Source organism: Melospiza melodia, chromosome 4 (assembly GCF_035770615.1).
Source record: "Melospiza melodia melodia isolate bMelMel2 chromosome 4, bMelMel2.pri, whole genome shotgun sequence".
Classification (NCBI taxonomy): Eukaryota; Metazoa; Chordata; class Aves; order Passeriformes; family Passerellidae; genus Melospiza; species Melospiza melodia.
Genome location: NC_086197.1, coordinates 21,457,230 through 21,474,787, shown reverse-complemented (window position 1 = coordinate 21,474,787; position 17,558 = coordinate 21,457,230). Strand labels below are relative to the sequence as shown.

At 46.0% G+C, this 17,558-nt stretch overlaps 1 protein-coding gene across 1 annotated transcript; it reads left to right on the top strand.

Annotated features, from left to right (window-relative positions):
• Positions 1 to 246: 246 nt before the first annotated feature.
• On the top strand, positions 247 to 16,524 carry LOC134417226 (NADH-cytochrome b5 reductase 3-like). Its single transcript, XM_063154209.1, has 9 exons — positions 247 to 333; positions 3,582 to 3,713; positions 6,709 to 6,781; positions 8,965 to 9,071; positions 9,880 to 10,014; positions 10,860 to 10,938; positions 11,063 to 11,148; positions 13,424 to 13,523; positions 14,536 to 16,524. Exons 1-9 carry the CDS (start codon positions 313 to 315, stop codon positions 14,706 to 14,708), a joined length of 906 nt encoding a protein of 301 aa, XP_063010279.1. The 5' UTR covers positions 247 to 312; the 3' UTR covers positions 14,709 to 16,524.
• Positions 16,525 to 17,558: the final 1,034 nt, after the last annotated feature.

Genomic DNA, 17,558 nt, shown 5'->3' with positions numbered 1-17,558 from the left:
AACTGCATGATCCGGACAATCGCTCCCACCCACGGCAGTCTGTGATTACTCAGGCAAGTAACAAAGCGCAGAAGGGCGCTGGGGCGCGCTGCCCTCACACGGCTCCGGGACAGCCATGGCGGGGCGGGGCCGGGCGTGACGTCACGGGCGGGGCAGGACGTGACGTCGCGGGGCGGGACAGGCGCAGTTCATCGCGGTTCGTGACGTCACGAGAGGGGCGGGGCCCGCACTGTGTGTGTCGTCACGGGGCGGGGCGGGCCCGGCGCGGTTTATCGCGGAGCGGGGCGGTGCCCGCGGTGTGTCGGGGCAGCGATGGGGGCACAGCTCAGCGTGGTGAGTGCAGGGGGGCGGCCGGGAGCGGGGTCCCTTCCTGCGCAGCCCCGGCCCCGCCCGCAGCGCCACGGGCGGGGCGGTGTCCCGGGGTGCCCCCGCGGTCCGGGACGGCGCGGTGCCGGGAGCCCCGTGGTGCTGCGGAGGCTCCGGGGCCGTCCCGCTGCTGCCGCGCCCTGGGCTGTGTTGGTGCCTTGTGCCAGGGCGTTTTGCCCTCCCAGCCCCGCGGCTATCTGTTCTCGTTATTGTTCCTGTTGTTATTGTTGGGGGCTCTGAACGCTTGTGGTGTTTTCCCCGTCAGGATAATTGCAGACTGTAGGTGTCGAGTGGCTGTGTGGAAGAAATTCTTCCTTGTGAGCGTGGTGAGGCCCTGGCAGCGATTGCCCGGAGTTGTGGCTGCCCCATCCCTGGCAGTGTCCACGGCCAGCTTGGATGGGGCTCTGAGCAGCTCGGGATGGTGGCAGCTGTCCCTGCCCGTGCTGTGGGAACGAGATGATCTTTAAGGTCGCTTCCAACACAAACCATGCCCCGTGCTGTCTGTGGGCAGCGGGTCTGCAGCGCTGTCATCTCCCCACGCGTTGCTTTCCTCTTTGCCCAGCTGCCCCTTACGGATCTTTGCTCCGCTGCTCATACACTCTGTTCTCCGGGTTTGTGAGAGGGCTGGGTGGAGCTGGATTCAGCATGTGCTCCTTTGGGTGCAGCTGCTTGTAAGGTGCATTGAACGGGGGGCATGAGGCTAAAGCTGCACAAGTGAAGGAATCCCGTTATCCTCTCGTTGGTGTGTGAAACAGATGAGAGGAGTGTTAGCTGCCATTCCTTCAGAGCCAGGGTCTGTGAAGCCGAGGGTACAGCGTGTCTCATGCCCAAGCAGGGTTTGGTTTGTGTGTTTGCAGGGCAGGGCAGCCTGTTAGCCTGTGTGCTGGACTGTGCTGTGCTCACCACGCCCGGCACTGCAGTCTCCATGGCTTTTCTCTTTGTTATCACACAGAGCCCTTTTTCCATTAATAAAAATTCCTGCTCTGTTACTAATTCTGCCTTGTCTGTTTGCAAAGATTAGTGCAGCTGGAAATGATGAGTCACGAGGTCCCCATGTAGTGATTCCCAGGCCCTGTGGTCAGCCTGTTGCTCTCTGCTGCTGGAGACCTGGTGCTGTGCAGTTATCTTCATTTACATCTTGCTCTGCCCTGTGGTGAGAGTATGTAGGCCACTTTTAACCCAGAGAATGTTTTTCTTAGCAAGCATGGCTTTTGGTAAGCATTCAGCCTTCAGTTCTTCCCCTTTTTTCTGCCCACCTGGTGATAGATCTGAGTAAGGGACTAAAATAGCTTTCTGAATTAGGGGGTGTGCTCTGTCTTTCCAGGCCAAATCCCATGAGACTTGCGCTAATTGACCATGAATAACAAATTGCTTTCCACGAGGTTAGTGCTGTGTTAAAATTATTTCTCATTGCCTGACAACAGCAGCTCTATTTTTTGGTTCATTTGAGATAGCCACATTTGGAAATAAAACTGTTTTAACTTATTAATGTCTCATTTGAAACACCTGCTGCAAAGTCAGCTTGCTATTGCCTCCAGACCTCACTCACCTGTTAATTTCTCATTGAGGAGTTTACTTGCTGCTCTGTCAGCTTGAACAGCTTCCTTCCCTCTGCCCGTTTTTGTGACTCGATACCAAAATGTCTTCCCAGAGCTGCAGTAATCTGATGGATCTATGAGAGTTAAGGAATAATTCTCCTGTGAACTTCAGCTTTTTCAGAAACAACCTTTATGGAGCTATTTCAGAATTCCCAAATAAAAGTGAAAAGTGCAGTATGTGTATGGCATGGTGTCCCCTCGGGCTGTACACAGTGATGATACATTTTAAACCTGCACAGCAGCACTTTAGGAAGAGAGAATTTATGCTGTCCCACAGTTTTATTATTAATAATGTAGAAAGTTTTTATAGCCTCCTGAGGGACTGCCACAGTTGCACAAATGCTATTCTAAAATATTGTTCAGGTCACTTTAAAATAAAATGAAAGTGAAAGCTAAGCAGGCAGAACTTGGAGCTCATTTTTTCTATTTTTGCTATATTCAGGCTTTTCCTCTGTTGAAGTGTTTAATAATAAATCACTGAGTCAGAGAGGATTTTTATAAGTAGTTGTGCAGCTTATTCTCCTGCCCCAATGTGAGGAGGGTGGTGTGGTGTCAGAGCATAATCTGTTCCTGTCTTATAGGGCTTCAGAGGTGGGGAAAATGATAGTAAAGGCACAAGAAGGGCTGTCCCTTGGCTGCGTCCTGCCGTGTAGCTGCTTTCCCAGGGAAGGGGAGCTGCTCTGCATGCAGGTCTCTGCAGTGGTGGGAATGCCAGTGCCTGCCCCCAAACTCTGAGCTGGAGGGTGTGTGTGTGGTGCCAGCACCCAGCAGCAGCGTGGCATGGCTGGCAAAGCCCTGCTCGGCTGCCAGAGAGAGAGCGGGGTCTGTGCCACGTGTGAGACCCCAAATTATGGGGTGGCCTGTGAAGGGGTCTGTGCTGCAGTGGCCCCTGTGTCCAGATGGCAGCAGCTTGGGAGCCTGGAGAGTGGGCACACTCTGCCAGCTGCTGGGGGATCTGCATCATACAGGTGTGTGTGTGTGTGGAATTCCCACTCGTGGACCTTCATCCGGATCACTGGGGACGGGAACAGGATGAGCCTGTCAGGGCTGTTTCTGGGTGTCTGGCTGTGTTGATCAGTGTGTCTGCCACAGGCTTAGGCTGGATATTACTAAAAAGTTCTTCCCCCAAAGGGTGGTTGGGCACTGGAGCTCCCCTGGGAATTGTCACAGCCCTGAGCCCGGCAGAGCACAAGGAACATTTGGACAGTGTTCTCAGGGATTGTTGGAGTGTTCTGTGTGGAATTGGACTGGATGATCCTGATGGGCCCCTCTCAACTCAGGATATTCTGTGTGTATTTGGACATGTGTGATACATGTCTGTGTGCCTGCTGGAGATGGGGATTCAGCCTCCCTGTCAGGGCACCTGGGCATATGGAGCTGTGCCAGCCTCACTTTGTGTCCAACTGCCAGCCCTGTGCTGGTGTGCAAGTGCCTCAACCCAGGAGTGATGCATAAAGCAAATCTGTGGGTTTGGGTTTTTTTTTTTTTAATAATGCCTCTCTTCCTGCTCAAATAAACTTTTTGGTGGTTAGAGTACCATGGCATGGCACCCCATTCCCTGTCACCCAAATAACTTGTTCTGCACACGTGTCTGACACCGTTTCTGTGCCGCTGCAGTTGCGCCAGGTTGTGACATACCCAATATGGCTGATCTACACCACCTTCATGAGGCTCTTCAGGAATCCCCAGCCTGCCATTACCCTCAAGGACCCAGAAGTGAAGTATGCACTGAGGCTGATTGATAAGGAGGTAGGTGCACGTGCAGTGCTGAGCATGACCATGGGCGCTGTGAAATGCTTACAGCTTCTGAAGCCTTGGGTGATGTCCCAACAGGGTGGATACTTTTGTCTTGAGGAAAAGACTTCTTTATAAAAGCTTTGTGTGGTGTAACTTGCAGTTCTGCAAGCAGCTTATTTCCAAACAGCTTAGAGTGGGGAATGCTGCTTGGAAATGATCAAACTCACAGTGATGTGTGTCAGCAGAAATTCCCAAACTGCACCACTGACTGGGCTAAGGGACACAAGTCCTGCTGTCAGGCAGAGCAGGCAGCTTTTTCATGGTCAGTGGCATTCAACAGCAGCTGCCAGAACTATGCTTGTTCCTGTTAGTGGATTGATATACTGTAGTGTTTTTAGGAAGAAAGGTGTTTAAGTCACGCAGTCCTGACAGTACCCAAACTCTCTCAGCTTCTCTACTCTCTGTTAAAAGTAAAGCCTCCCAGTACAAAATTAAATGCTTGCTCAAGTGGGATACCAGAGGAAGGTCATGATGCTTTCAGGGGTGGATCTTGCCATCAGAAATTGGTAACTAAGCTTGTGGGAAGTGAGCCAAAGCCACCAAAGTTGAAAAGTCTAGGTTTCTATTGGATAAACCCACTATCAAAAGCATGAGAGAGATATCTTGGCTTCTCAGGTGTAAAGTCACACCTGAGGAAATTTTTAGTGTTGACTTTTTAAGGCTATGAGCTATTCAGAAATTTATCAGAAGACTTTGTACTGGAACAGAGCTTTGTTTGAGGTGCACTGGTGGCTTGGCTTTGAATGGTTCTGTCAAAGGAAACAAAAAAAAATACTGTCATTTTGAATCCTGGGTTTGTGGGAACTGAGAGCTTCCCTGTGGCTTGGGTGGGGCTGCACTGCTGATTTTATCCCCCAGGTGTGCTGCAACCAACCACACTGTTATTATAGGCTCCCTACTTCTCATGAGGTCAGGAAAAGCTGAGGGAATTGGGATTGTTCATCCTGGAGAAGAGAAGGCTTTGGAGTGACCTCACTGTCCCCTTGCAGTGCCTGAAGGGAGCCCACAGGAAAGATGGAGAGAGACTCTGGACAAGGGCCTGGAGTGACAGGACAAGGGGCAATGGGTTCACAGTAACAGAGAGAAGGTTTAGATTGGATATGAGGGAGAAATTCCTCCCTGTGAGGGTGGTGAGGCCCTGGCAGAGGCCCACAGAGCAGCTGTGGCTGCCCCTGGATCCCTGGCAGTGTTCAAGGCCAGGCTGGATGGGGCTTTGAGCCAGCTGGGATAGTGGAAGGTGTTCCTGCCCATGGCAGGGGGTGGAACTGGATGATCTTTATTGTCCCTTCCACCCAAATCCTTCTGTGATTGTGTGATGTGTCCAAATTGAGTCTGCCACACCTGTCTCTTGAGCAGAGAAATTAAGAGTATTGAGGCTGCTTCCTAGTACATAGCATAGGAAAAATCTTTTATAATATAGTTAGGTGTGCTAATTTAGTTCATCCCTTAAAAAAGCCAACAACTTCAGTTTGGCTGGTTGTTTTTATAATGGTGTGCATAATTATTTGTTGCCTTTCAGTGGCTTCTGCAAAGCACCAGCCTGCAAAAACTGTTCTTCAACTTTGCATTTGGCAAAGGTGGAAAACTCCTTGGCACTGCAGCTTGAGACAGAAGTGTGTGGCCAAGGGCTTCCAGGTGCTCAGGGCAGTGCCAAAGGGGAGTGACCTTGTGCTGGAAGTGGATCCTGATCCAAGGCTGTCTGTAATCCAGCCTTGATGACACCTTGCAGGGTGACAGGCTCAGTGTCCTGGTTGTGTGACAGAGAGTGGCACAGGCCTCTTGGTGTTGGGGATCCCCTGAGCCTCCTACTTTCTCACAATTGCCTCACGATGCACCAAAATACTTGTGTTATTCACCTTCAACTAAACTCTCTCGACTTTAATTGCTGAGGTGATTAAGTGAGAATTCAGAGCTTTGTTCTTTCTGCATACTGTTAAAGACAGCACAATAAAAATGCAGCATTATTGGCAAAAGCCAGTGATTTCCATACAGTCCTGAAATTTCCATGCAGAAACAGCAGCAGTGTTAAGTCCACATTAGTTTTCTTTCTAAAGGAATTTTCAGTGGCAGTTACTGCTCCTGAATAGACATAAGTACAGAGAAGCCCTTCTGAGACTGCCAATCCATTCCCTTCTTCCTTCAGGATTTGCCTTAAAATGAGGTACTGTGAACAAAATTTTCATCTGTCTGACCATAGCAAGGGAGGATGAGTCAAACTGTGAGGGACAAATTTGTCTCTATTGGTTACTTTAAAAACAGTTAGGCAAACAAAATAAGGGTTACAAAATCCTTAAAAACAGAAAGTCACTGGCTGAGGCATTAAGCTGTATGATGTTTCTTTGTCTTTTTCATTTTTTGCTGTGTTTTCCATTCCTATGAATATGACCTGATTTTTGAAACATAAAATTGACATAATATATGAAATAGTGTTCAGATACTTATTGCCAAAATTTTATTAAAGGTGTGACTTTCCTAGTAAAAATTAGAATAATTATCCCAGCAGGACTGGGTATATTGTCATAATTTTGTTCATATCTAAACACAGTGCTCTTTTCAATTTTATTTACGGATTAATTCAATTTTTACAGGGAAAATACTTCAAGGACCTTACCATAGCAAAAGGAATCAGGTTGCTACTTCCATTGAAATGGTTAATTCATCTGAATTTGAGAGATGAAAATCAGAATACTTTGGCCTTGAATTCCTGCATATTTAAGCTTGAAATGAGAATTGAAGAGCTAATTAATTTATGTCTTGTGGCCTTCTCACAGAAGGAAGTGTAAATGTCCATAATATTTGGAAAATTATCATTTAGTCTTAATCAGGTATTGTTAAGTGTCATTAATTCTTAATCCTGCAGGATGCCAGACTTGTCTTGTTTTAGAAGTGAAATCGCAAACATTAAATCCCAATAGCAGAGCTGACTGGTCTGATTTTCCTTTTTCAGGAAGTTAGTCATGACACAAGGAGATTTCGATTTGCCCTCCCTTCCACAGAGCACGTTCTGGGTCTCCCTCTAGGTACGTTCCCTATGATTAATCCAAGTGTTGATGGCATTAATTACACTAGAAGAGATTTTGTGGGGTTTTTCCCTATGTTTTATGTTTGGAATACTGCTCATGTGTCTGTTACTGAGAGCTCTGCAAGATTATCCTTGTGCTGTGAGTAATCTGAAGTGCAGTGTATGTGAGTGAACATCCAGCTTGTTTCTGTGGAGAGTGGAGGAGCAAACACAGGTCTTCACTTGTACTTTTCCAGTCTCAGCTTTCCAGCATGTGTTATTCCTGTGGGGCTGATTCCCTGCAGTCCCCTTCCATGCCCTGAGGCACCACTCTCATCCACTTCTCCTCTAACACATGTGGTTTACCAGATGATCTACTCACTTCTGAATTTCGTGGAAGGTTTGAATCACCCAGGGGTGGCTGTTTCCAAAGGCCTTGCCACGTGGTGTGGTGCCTTCCATAACAGCTTAGTGCAATTGTTTCCTCCTGCTTGTATAAAGAGCATTTAATTGTGACTTGTGTTTAATAGGACTTCTGCTTTAACAAGCTGCTGCAGTGATCCATGGCTCCTGAGCTTTGTGGTTGTTGTCAGCACCTTTTCCAGGTGTTAAGCTCCATCTTCTTTGGGGTGTTAAAAAATCTCTTGATCTTTTTAATAGCCATGAAAGCAAAGCTCGTTTCCCTGGCTTGTCCAAAATGGACATTGAGAAGTGGTTTGCAGGGTGAGACTTGGGAAGCAGAGAGAGCTGAAAGCTGCAGGAGATGGAAAAGCAGCTGGGAGCAGCAGAGCTGCAGTTGGGTGGCAGATGCTGTTTGGTCCAGCACCAGTTTTTGCCTTTTATCACCAAAACCACTGAAGGCTTCATTCTGAGGGAGAGCGTTGTATGTGGCCCCATGCAGAGGCTGCCAGCTTATGTCCTGTCAGCGTGGGGTAAAGCTCTAACAGGTGGGGGCATAAGGCACATTTTCTCTCTAGGAGGAGCAGCTTTTCTGCTCTGTAGCAGTTCTTGTGAGGCGTGCCCCAGCAGCAGCCCCAGTGTCCAGGCTGACAGTCTGAGGTGTCACCAGGGCTCTGTGGTCTGTGCCTGCAGCCTCTTCTGCCCTAGAGAAGGAGCAGGAGCTCCCTGCTGCAGCTCCCTCCAGGTGTGCCCTAGCAGGATGTCTGTAGGCTCTGCTGGGAGGGTTACTGCAATATGATGTCCCTGTACAGCTTCAGGTGAGTGATGATTGCTCATTCCTCAAGTCACCAGGTAGCACATCTTCCCTCACCAAGCTCTTTGTAATCCTTCTGAAGTAAAGAATTAAGCATGCCTGAAGGGTCAGCTGCCTCTGGAGGTAGTGTAATATGGTCATTATGATCATTTGCAAAACAATTCCTGGTAAAATATTCTCTGTTGTCTTCCCATAACAGGCAGAGGAGCTGTGCCATCATTGGAGGTGATTTGTTCTGTTGACCTAGTGGTGAAAAAAACCCCAAAATTCAAAACCTGTCCTTCCTCTCCTGGGTAATCTTCACTTAGGTGTCTTCAGAATAGTGGAAATTTATAGTAAAACCTTCCATAGAAGTTAGTTATTTTCTTACTTTTTTCAGAAAAAATATATAGACATTGAGAAGAGAAACTGTTGTAGAGAGCTCAGAGGATGTGTGACAGATGGAAACATGGTTGCTGCATTCACATGTTAAGCTGGAGGAATAGCAGGGTTAGAAAAGTGCTTTGTGTCTGGGCAGCCTCAGCAAAGGCAGCTGGAGAGCTCCTGGAGGACGTGAGGGATCTGTGGTCAAAGCAAGAACAGTTACAAACTCAGCTTTAACTAAACTTTACAGCTAATACATTAATAAAGATGTGTGAACAGCATTTGACAGTTCTCCCCTCCTGGGTCCCTTTTATTTGCCTGTACAGGAGAGACAAATCCCATCTTTTGAAAGATCTCAAGTACAGTTCAGGCTTTGGTAAATGTAAATGCATGAAGTTATGATTGACACACAGAATTAGCAGTGGAGTTGTCTGTCCTTCCAGGTAGATCTGTGCATGGCTAACAACTCTGGCAAGGTGTGGCAGTGTCAGGAAAGGAAGAAGTGATGCCCCAAAATAAGGTAGTTAGAGCTTAGAGGCTGCATTTCAGCACATCCACTGAACGAAAAATCTTTTGAAAGAAAAGTGTTTGAAAACAAATGTTGGAGTTTTTTTTCTCTGCAATAGGGCAGCACATCTACCTGTCTGCTCGGATTGATGGAGCTCTGGTTGTCAGACCTTACACTCCGGTTTCCAGTGATGATGACAAGGGCTTTGTGGATCTTGTTGTCAAGGTGAGATGTCATGCTCTGTTCCCAGGCTGGGCAGCTTCTGAACCACCTTTACAGTGCCTTTATGTGAAGTTTGGTGTGCTGGCTTCTCTTCAGGAATGTGCCGGTACCTGAAAGTCCACATGGCATTCTGCAGGCACTTCTTGAGTGAAGGTGTCTCATGAGATGCTGCATCATTTGCACCCTCTGTGTAGACCTGCAGGTGTTCATATGCTTTTTAATCCTTCTGGAATAAGGAATTAACCTTGCCTGAATGGGCAGCTGCTCTGAAGCTAATGGAATTTGGTCATTGTGATCACTGAGAGATGATCACTGAGATGATCATTATCATTACTGATCCAGAGAGTGGGAATGATTGATTTAATTGGTAAGAATGTGATTTTCAGATTATCACTCTTGTGATAATGTACTTTTGTTTGTCCTCTTGGTAGCTTGAGTACCTATCATTTAAAGCTGTTAGGAATTTAAAATATTAATATCTGCACTGGATTTTCTCTTAGAGTTTTGGTCTTTGGAATCACAGTGTTTTGAGTTTTTTCTTTATTTTTCTAGCCCCTTTTAAAATTGGGTGTAAATTGTGTCGATTTTTATCAATATTTTCTGTGTTGCAGAACTACAGTGGAGAAATCACTGGTCTCTGTCCAAAAATTGAGGCAGGAGTGGCATTTTGATCTTTTCTCAGTCAGACATTGCATTTCTTTATGGAGTAATTGTGTTCTTTGCATGAGGAGTATTTGTACATAAAAATTTGAAGGGCAAATACTCTTCTCTGAGCTGTGAGACTGAATTGCTTTGTTACTGTTTTTGACAGGTCTACTTCAGAGGTGTCCATCCCAAGTTTCCTGATGGGGGGAAGATGTCTCAGTACTTGGACAGCCTGAAAATAGGGGACACCATTGACTTCAGAGGACCAAGTGGCCTCCTTGTGTACAAAGGAAAAGGCAAGGCTGGTTTGGAATATAGAATTTACCCAGAGTAAACAGTACAGGAAAAATGTCTTATTACTATAGAAGTGCTTTTTATTGATGCGGTTCTCAAGTAAGGGATGGGTTTTTTCCATGCTTATATAGGCACAGTTTATACACTGACAAAAACACTGGCTATTTGCACTATTCACTGCTAACTTCCCAAGTAAAAATGAACTTTGACTAGGCATTGCTTTTATGTCAATATAAAATATCTTCTGTTAGTGTAATGCAGTCACTAATGTGTCACAAAAACCTTCTGGTCGTTTTGTGTGAAGCAGAACTCTGACACGTGGTTTTCCAGAGCTTTGTATGTAGCATTCATGTTATTCTGGATGAAGAGAGCTGTGAATACAGCCCAACACTTTGGGAAGCTTCAGACTCTGTGTTTGGCTCAAAAAGAGAAAAATTAAAAAAAAACCCCCATGGTACATATTTTATGTTTTTCTTTAAAATCATCTGCTCAGGGAAAATAAAATCTCTGAGCAGATCAATTCCTTTGTGTAGAGCTGTTTCCAGAATCTGGGCCTGTGAATGTCACTGGGGGTGTGAGATGTGAGCAAATTGAAATACAGGTGGTGTGTATGCAGGCTGTGATCAGGGATAAGTCATAACCCCTGTCAGTGTCTGATGGTACCACCTCATGTCCTAAAACCACCTGTCAGGATTGCTCTAATTCAGGACATCCTTACCTTTTCCCTTCTCTGGGAGGGAAGGGTGGCAGGGCTGAAATGAAGTCAGTTTAGCAGGATGTGCTGGAAAGGGGTAACAGGAGGTGTTTCCTGCTTGCCTCAGTGTTTTCCATCTCTTTCTCTCTTCAGGCAAGTTTGCTATTCGGCCAGAAAAGAAAGCTGAACCAGTTACCAAGACAGTGAAGTACGTGGGGATGATTGCAGGGGGCACTGGTAGGTACCTGTAAGGATTCATCTGTGGTTTCTGACAGCTGCTAGATGCATTTGCTTACATTTTCCCACTTGTCCCTTCTTTTACTCCCCATCCTCATATCACTGACCTGCCTCTGTCCCCCAGGGATAACACCTATGCTGCAGATCATTCGAGCAATCATCAAGGACAAAGATGACCCCACCATTTGCCAGCTGCTGTTTGCTAATCAGGTAATTCTGTCCTTTTTTTCTGTTTGTAGTGTTTTACTTACCTAGCAGGACTCCACTCAGCAAATGAAATCACAGAGATACAAACCCTGAGGGGAGAAGTGAACTGGTGTTGGAAACCTCCCATGTAAAAGTACAGTGATAAATTGAGGGTTTAGCATTACTACAGAAAGGATTGCTAATGTTTGCCTTCCTGTGGCTAATTGCTCTGTTTCTAATCCAGTTTATGAATGTTAAAGCCCTGCATTCCTTTGTGCAAGTTGTTAATGTTTTGGGCAGACTTTCAGAGCTGTCTCTCTTAGTGGAAACATGAAAGGGGTGGATATTTGTCTCCTCCAGCAATTTCAACTCTCCAGCTTTGCAGCAGTCTTTGTCTGTGGAATCTTTCTGTCTGAGGACATCTTGGGTGAGGCTAAAACTAACTGGTCTCCAGCAGCTCCCTCAGTTACAGAGCTATGATTCTTCTTGGCTGTCTGCTTTTATTTCCAGCTCTTCTGTCAGTTTTTCACTGCTTCTCCTGCTCCCTGAGGTGTGGCATCCTGCAAGCTGGCCAGAGGGAAACTCTCATCCATGGAATCCTTACAAAAAAGATTTCTTGGAAAAGCCAAGTGTTGGTGTGCTGCTGGGCAGTACCCCTTCTGGGCCTGATGTTCTTCTGCTGTGACTCTTTCTGCTTTTTAATTTCTCCCTCTAATTAATATTTGTGTTTGCATTGAGTCCTTATTTGCGGCGAGCTTCACTTCATGCTTGTGGTTTTTAGCTTCTTTAGGATCTCCTCTATTTTTCTTCTCATATTCAGTGTGTGCTCATTCATTTGTGCCGTTTTTATGCTGCAAGAAAGATGGAGAGGGACTCTTGACAAGGGCCTGGACTGACAGGACAGGGGGCAGTGGCTTCACACTGACAGAGAGCAGGTTTAGATTGGATATGAGGAAGAAATTGTTCCCTGTGAGGCTCTGGCATAGGTTGCTCAGAGAAGCTGTGGCTGTCCCTGGATCCCTGGCAGTGTCCAAGGTCAGGCTGGGGCTCTGAGCAACCTGGAGAGTGGAGCTGGATGGGCTTTAAGGTCCCTTCCAGCCCAGGCAGTTCTGTGATAGCTGAGTTGTAGTCTGAGGTGGTTCTGCCCAGGAGCTACAATCCAAGTGCTGAGATTCCCTGTTCTGAGGAGCCCTGCCAGTGCTCTCTGCTGCTGGCTGGAGCCCTTGGATTTGGCATAAAGAGCAGTGGTATCAGGGCAGGAGGGCCAGGATTTGCTGGCAATTATTCAGAATGGCTAACACAGGGCTGGAGCTGCTTTAGCAGCATGGGAAGCCCAGTGCAGCTGGGAGGGAGAGCCTGGGGAACAGTTCCCTCCCTGTTAGCTATGGAAACATCAGTCCCTGGCTTTAGAGAGTCCTTGCACCCAGTAACTCCACAAATAGGAAGCAGTTTTTAAAAATATTTTAAAGTGTTTAAAACAATGTACATGGGCTCCTAGTGTGCTTCTGGCTGGCACGCTTTGAGTTGGCCAGAGCCAGTAGGAGTTTTTCTGGAGCACCCACAGCTGCAGATCCAGGAATAGCACCTTCTCTGGAATAGCTGCTGCACATTCCTGCTCATCCCCACAGTTATGGACTTAGTGGTTACCTCTGTGCCAAATTACTATGGCTGCAGGGGATGGCAGCACTTTCAGTCCGTGGCCTTTTCCTTCCTGCCCAGAACTGCAGCTGCTTTGAGGGAAATAAGGCTTTCCTTTGGCCTTCAGTGATGCTGCACCAGGGAGGAGCCAAACTTGATACCCTGAGTAATGTTTATTGTTCCAACCAGAACTTGATAGCCTTTTGGTTGTTCATTCCACATGCTTTTTAAAAGCCAAGCAGTCTCCATATGGCAATGCTGATGATACTTGAATTGACAAAGGTGAAAAAAACTGGCATTTTCATGTCTGGATGGCAGAGTATGAAGGGGTAGGGAGATATTTCTGTGCAGTCATGATTAGTTTTATGATGTGCGCTAAAAGGGGCTTTATTTTTCTGATTCCCTGATTAAGTGATGGTTCTGCTTTGTTTTATTTTTAGAGGGGAGGCATTGCATGGTCAGGATTTGGAAAGTTATGAGCCTTCTGTTAGCTCTGCCACAGGCTAGGCATGGGAATAACTTGGGTTTGGCCTCTTCAGCCTTTGAAATGGAGTTGAACCATCTCTTCCATCTGTCAGGGCTGTGCAGTAGCTGCTGCTGTGTGGCCGTATGAGGGCTGCACTCATGTGCAGGGTGTGATCACTGTTTCCCTGTCCTGCAGACTGAGAAGGACATCCTGTTACGTTCCGAGCTCGATGAGATCCAGGCGCAGAATCCCGCGCGCTTCAAGTGCTGGTACACGCTGGACACGGCGCCTGAAAGTAAGACCTGGAGTGCCACTGCTTGTGAGGCTCAGGAGCCTCAGCGTGCTTTACAGGAGACCTGCTGTGCCATGGGTGTATTTCTGAGCTCCATGATTCATTTCTTAGGGCATTCATTGCTTAGTGAATGTCTGAGCAGCCTCATTCTCCACACAGGGATGCACACAGGCTCCAGGTGTTTCCAAAGCTCTCCTCAGGCCAGTGGCAGTGCAGTGTTCCTCCCATGGCTACACCTGCAGATTTACCATTGTCTCCTGTGGAGGGTGACCTTCTTTTCTCCTTCCCCGCAGGCATAAATACAATGTATTATCCTTGTGTTTGGAGTCTGCCTTGAGGCAGCTGCAGTGCCAGAGGCACTGTGGAGCTCATGGGCACGGATCCCTGCCTAAGCTTGCTGAACAAGCTTGAGGAAGAGAAGGCTAAAGAGTGTCATTCCTTGTGGCTTTCCTTCCTTACCATTTCTTGTTATGCCCACCCACATGAAATTCACACTCGTATTCAGTGGGAGTTTGGGGCAGAGAAGGAAAAGCCATATATACCTCCTCTTCCTTGTGACCAGGAGTACACCTCTGGTGTGTTGAGGGAAGGCTCTGTTTCTGTTGTGTCACCCACTGCAATCAGTGTTCTCCTGCAATATCTGATTGCCATTGCTTCTTTGGGGAAATAATGAACTGATCTTAGCAGTTTGGATAAGAGTTCCTCCTTGGACCTCCTCAAGACTATTCTGCAGACTTTCACTGTCATATATGAAGCCTGACCAAAACTGGGATAAAAAATGTGTCAGTCTTATGGTGCCCAAAAGTTTGGGTCAGCAGCAGCACAGGTTTGTTCTGTATCCTGGGCTGGGGATGTGATGGTTAACCTGAATCCCAGTAAAACTGACTCTCACTGCAAGTATTCTGACTGGGAACAACTTAATCAGCAGGATTTCTCCTTTCTAAAGTGACTTGTATCTCTCTTTTCCTCCTTTTTACCTCATTCCCCTTCCCCTACTTTCATTTTCTTTTAACAGATTGGGATTACAGCCAAGGATTTGTGAACCAAGAGATGATCAGAGACCACCTGCCCCCACCTCAGAATGATGTTCTGATCCTCATGTGTGGACCTCCTCCAATGATCCAGTATGCCTGCATTCCCAACCTGGACAAACTGGGCTATGCCAAGGACATGAGGTTCTCCTTCTAAACATGACTGTTATTCAGGGATCTTGTGTAGAAGGGAAGGAAAAAGAAAAAAACGTTTAATGGGGAACAGGACAAAGTTACAGAGGTGGCTGATGCACAGTGCTGGGAAAATACATTTATGTTAAAAATGCTTCATATTTTGAAGTGCTTCATATTTTGAAATGCTTACTCTCTGGCAAGTAAGACATGTAACTGTGCTAAAGCTGTGTGTGGAGAGGTGATGATGCCTCGTGCTCTGTGTTGACAGTGCAGCTGCTCAGGGCAGCACACACTCACTTATGCTTTTTCTTAGTGCTGTAATAAAGTGGCAGTAATATCCTACTTCCTAACACTGTGCATACCCAGGATTTTATTCAGTGTGAACTATGAAAGCAATGACAAGTGTTGGATTATTCACCTTGCTTATGCCAAATTGTAATCCTTACAGAGCTCTGAGGGCCAGGAGTGTTTGCCTTGTACTCATAACCTTTGCAACATCAGTTTAAAGATGCTTGTTGAGTTGAAGGATGCCAATGAACATTTATGGCTGAAGGTGTTGCAGCTGCCTCCTAATCAAAACAGAGAGGTAGGCAGTGATAAAAAATTGGTTTCCTTTGTATTTTGCAATAGACTCTCTTAAGTGCAAACACTTTTCCATCTGGTCACAGTTCTCTTCCCTGGGCAATGAAAGAAACTACAGAAGGTGACTTTGGGTACTGTTCCAAAAGTACCTTGAATTTTTTGCTTGATAATGTGTGGGATACTGAAAAAAAATTATTAATTTTGTATTTACTCCTAAGTACCAGGCGATGGCATAGGAGTACAAAAGCAGTTCTTCTGCATGCCCTGTGCAGTGAAAGAAAATGCTGGGTGGAAACTGGATGAGATTTCCTTGTTAATTGTTTCCCAGAGGTGGGTTTGGGCTGAAGGGAGCCCAGATTTCATTGCCAGGGGTTTGGGCAGGCAGCCCTGCTCTGGGTGCAGTAGCACCTGATCACCTTTGTGTCTCAATCAGGCAAAGCTCCCCAGGGTTTGCTTGGGAAGGATGCATGGGAACAGCCTTAAATCACCAAACTGACAGCAAATTCAAGTGTCTCACTGAGTCTAAAACTGTTTCCTAGAAGCTGTTTACTACAGCTTCAATTCTTATTTTTTAATATCCTTTTTTTTTACAGCAGCCTTTTACTTAGTTTTTAGGACACTGCAGGCATCTTGTGTGCCCAACCTTCTGCTTCTGACCAGCAGAGATGCTGCTAAGGTTAGAGGTGTCCTGCAAGGAGTGTAGGGAACTAAAAACCTTGTTCTGGTGGTGACCTCAGAGTGACTGGGAGAGTATTTAGTCATGTGTGAAGTACTGTGGGTGCTGAGGTAGATACAGGTGTCAATGTACAATAGCAATTTTTTTAAAGGCTGGGTAGGGATTCGAGGTTATAGCTCACTGTGTTTTCTTTTGTGCCACTACAACTGGTGGGTACTGTGTATTTAAAAGGTTCACTTTTCAGCAAGAATTAAAAAGCAAAGATACTACAGTTAATTTAAAGAACCTCAACTAGATAATACTGTTATTAATTTTATTAATTTGACATTTGCCTCAAGTCTTGAATTTTTTGATGTGTGTTTCTGAAACTTGTTCTTTAATACCATGCTCCAAAGTTGAAATACTACTCAATTTTTCAAGTTTTAGTCCCTTTCTTGGAAGGCAAAAAGCAGAAATATGAGAGAAGTGGTCTTGCTGCTGGTCTGTATCACTGTGGGATATGCATAGATTTTTTTCTTTATTGTATTTGCCAAGGTCATTCTCATCCTTTTTTATCCTGAATAAAGTTTTGAGAAGCTGAGTTTCATGAGAACTGGTTCATATTTTGATTATTCTTAACTTGGAGTTTCCCTTGGCACCGAAATCAGTGGGTAAATCTAACATCTCCTTGAAGGGCCATAAGATCCAAGATGGCCAGTCACCATTTCCCTCAGGATCTGTTCATTTAAAAATTTCAGGTTTAATTTGCCAGACTTAAGGTTTTGGTTATTTCATGATCAAAACAACAAGAAATCTGTGAAACTTAACTGAAGCTGGCTAAAAGTGGTCCCTGCTGATGACTAATTGATACAACTCATTAAAAAGGAGGTAGGATAATAAAGTAATTCCTGCCTTTCCACACTAAAAATGCAGTACAGAGGATTCTGTTATCCCAAGGGTTTGGGGGATATTTGGCACAAATTTGTGGTGGCCCAGGTTGGACTAAGCTTTTAACAGTCCTTGGATTCACAGGATTGGGCATTCCAACATGCACTGCACAGGTTTTTGCAGGGAAATCCCTTGATTCCCAAATCCATGGGAGTTCGAAGCAAAAACCCCTGGGAGCTGAAGGCAAGAGGATGTTTCTTGGGCATTTTGAAGTATTTGGTGTGTCCTAAATATTAGGTTTGAATAAATGCAAATTTTCCAGGATTGTGTTTGGAGTGGCTGGTTTAGGGATGGCAAGGTCTGGATTTGGATTTTTGGCCACTCCCACCGAGCACTCCTTGTGTCAGCTTTAGGTCTGGACTGGTGGGAATTGTTGGAGGAAGGAAAAGGGAATTGAAATGCACAGATCCATTCCTGGAGAAATGATCAGGGTGGGAGAAAAGAGGGTGTGGAACTGCTGGGAGATCCTGGAGAGAGGAGAGGGTCCAAGGGTTGGAAACAAAAGCTGTGGAACAAAGCCTGAAAGGGGGCAGGGGAAGGAGGGAAAGAATCCCTGCTCCAGGAATCCAGCAGGGGCCAGGAGAGGATTGTTTTCCATCTGCCAGCTCCTGGTGAAATCCTAATAATGAAGGTCAGAGGAAGTTACCTGTTTGCTATTAGGTTTAGAATGAAAGGTGCTATTCTGTT

What these genes read in the sequence shown, in the direction of transcription:
- LOC134417226 (XM_063154209.1), top strand. Translation starts at nt 313, where the DNA reads ATGGGGGCACAGCTCAGCGTG. An exon ending in TGGGGGCACAGCTCAGCGTG is followed by an intron (nt 334 to 3,581) that starts GTGAGTGCAGGG and finishes GTGCCGCTGCAG; the next exon opens with TTGCGCCAGGTTGTGACATA. An exon ending in TGAGGCTGATTGATAAGGAG is followed by an intron (nt 3,714 to 6,708) that starts GTAGGTGCACGT and finishes TTCCTTTTTCAG; the next exon opens with GAAGTTAGTCATGACACAAG.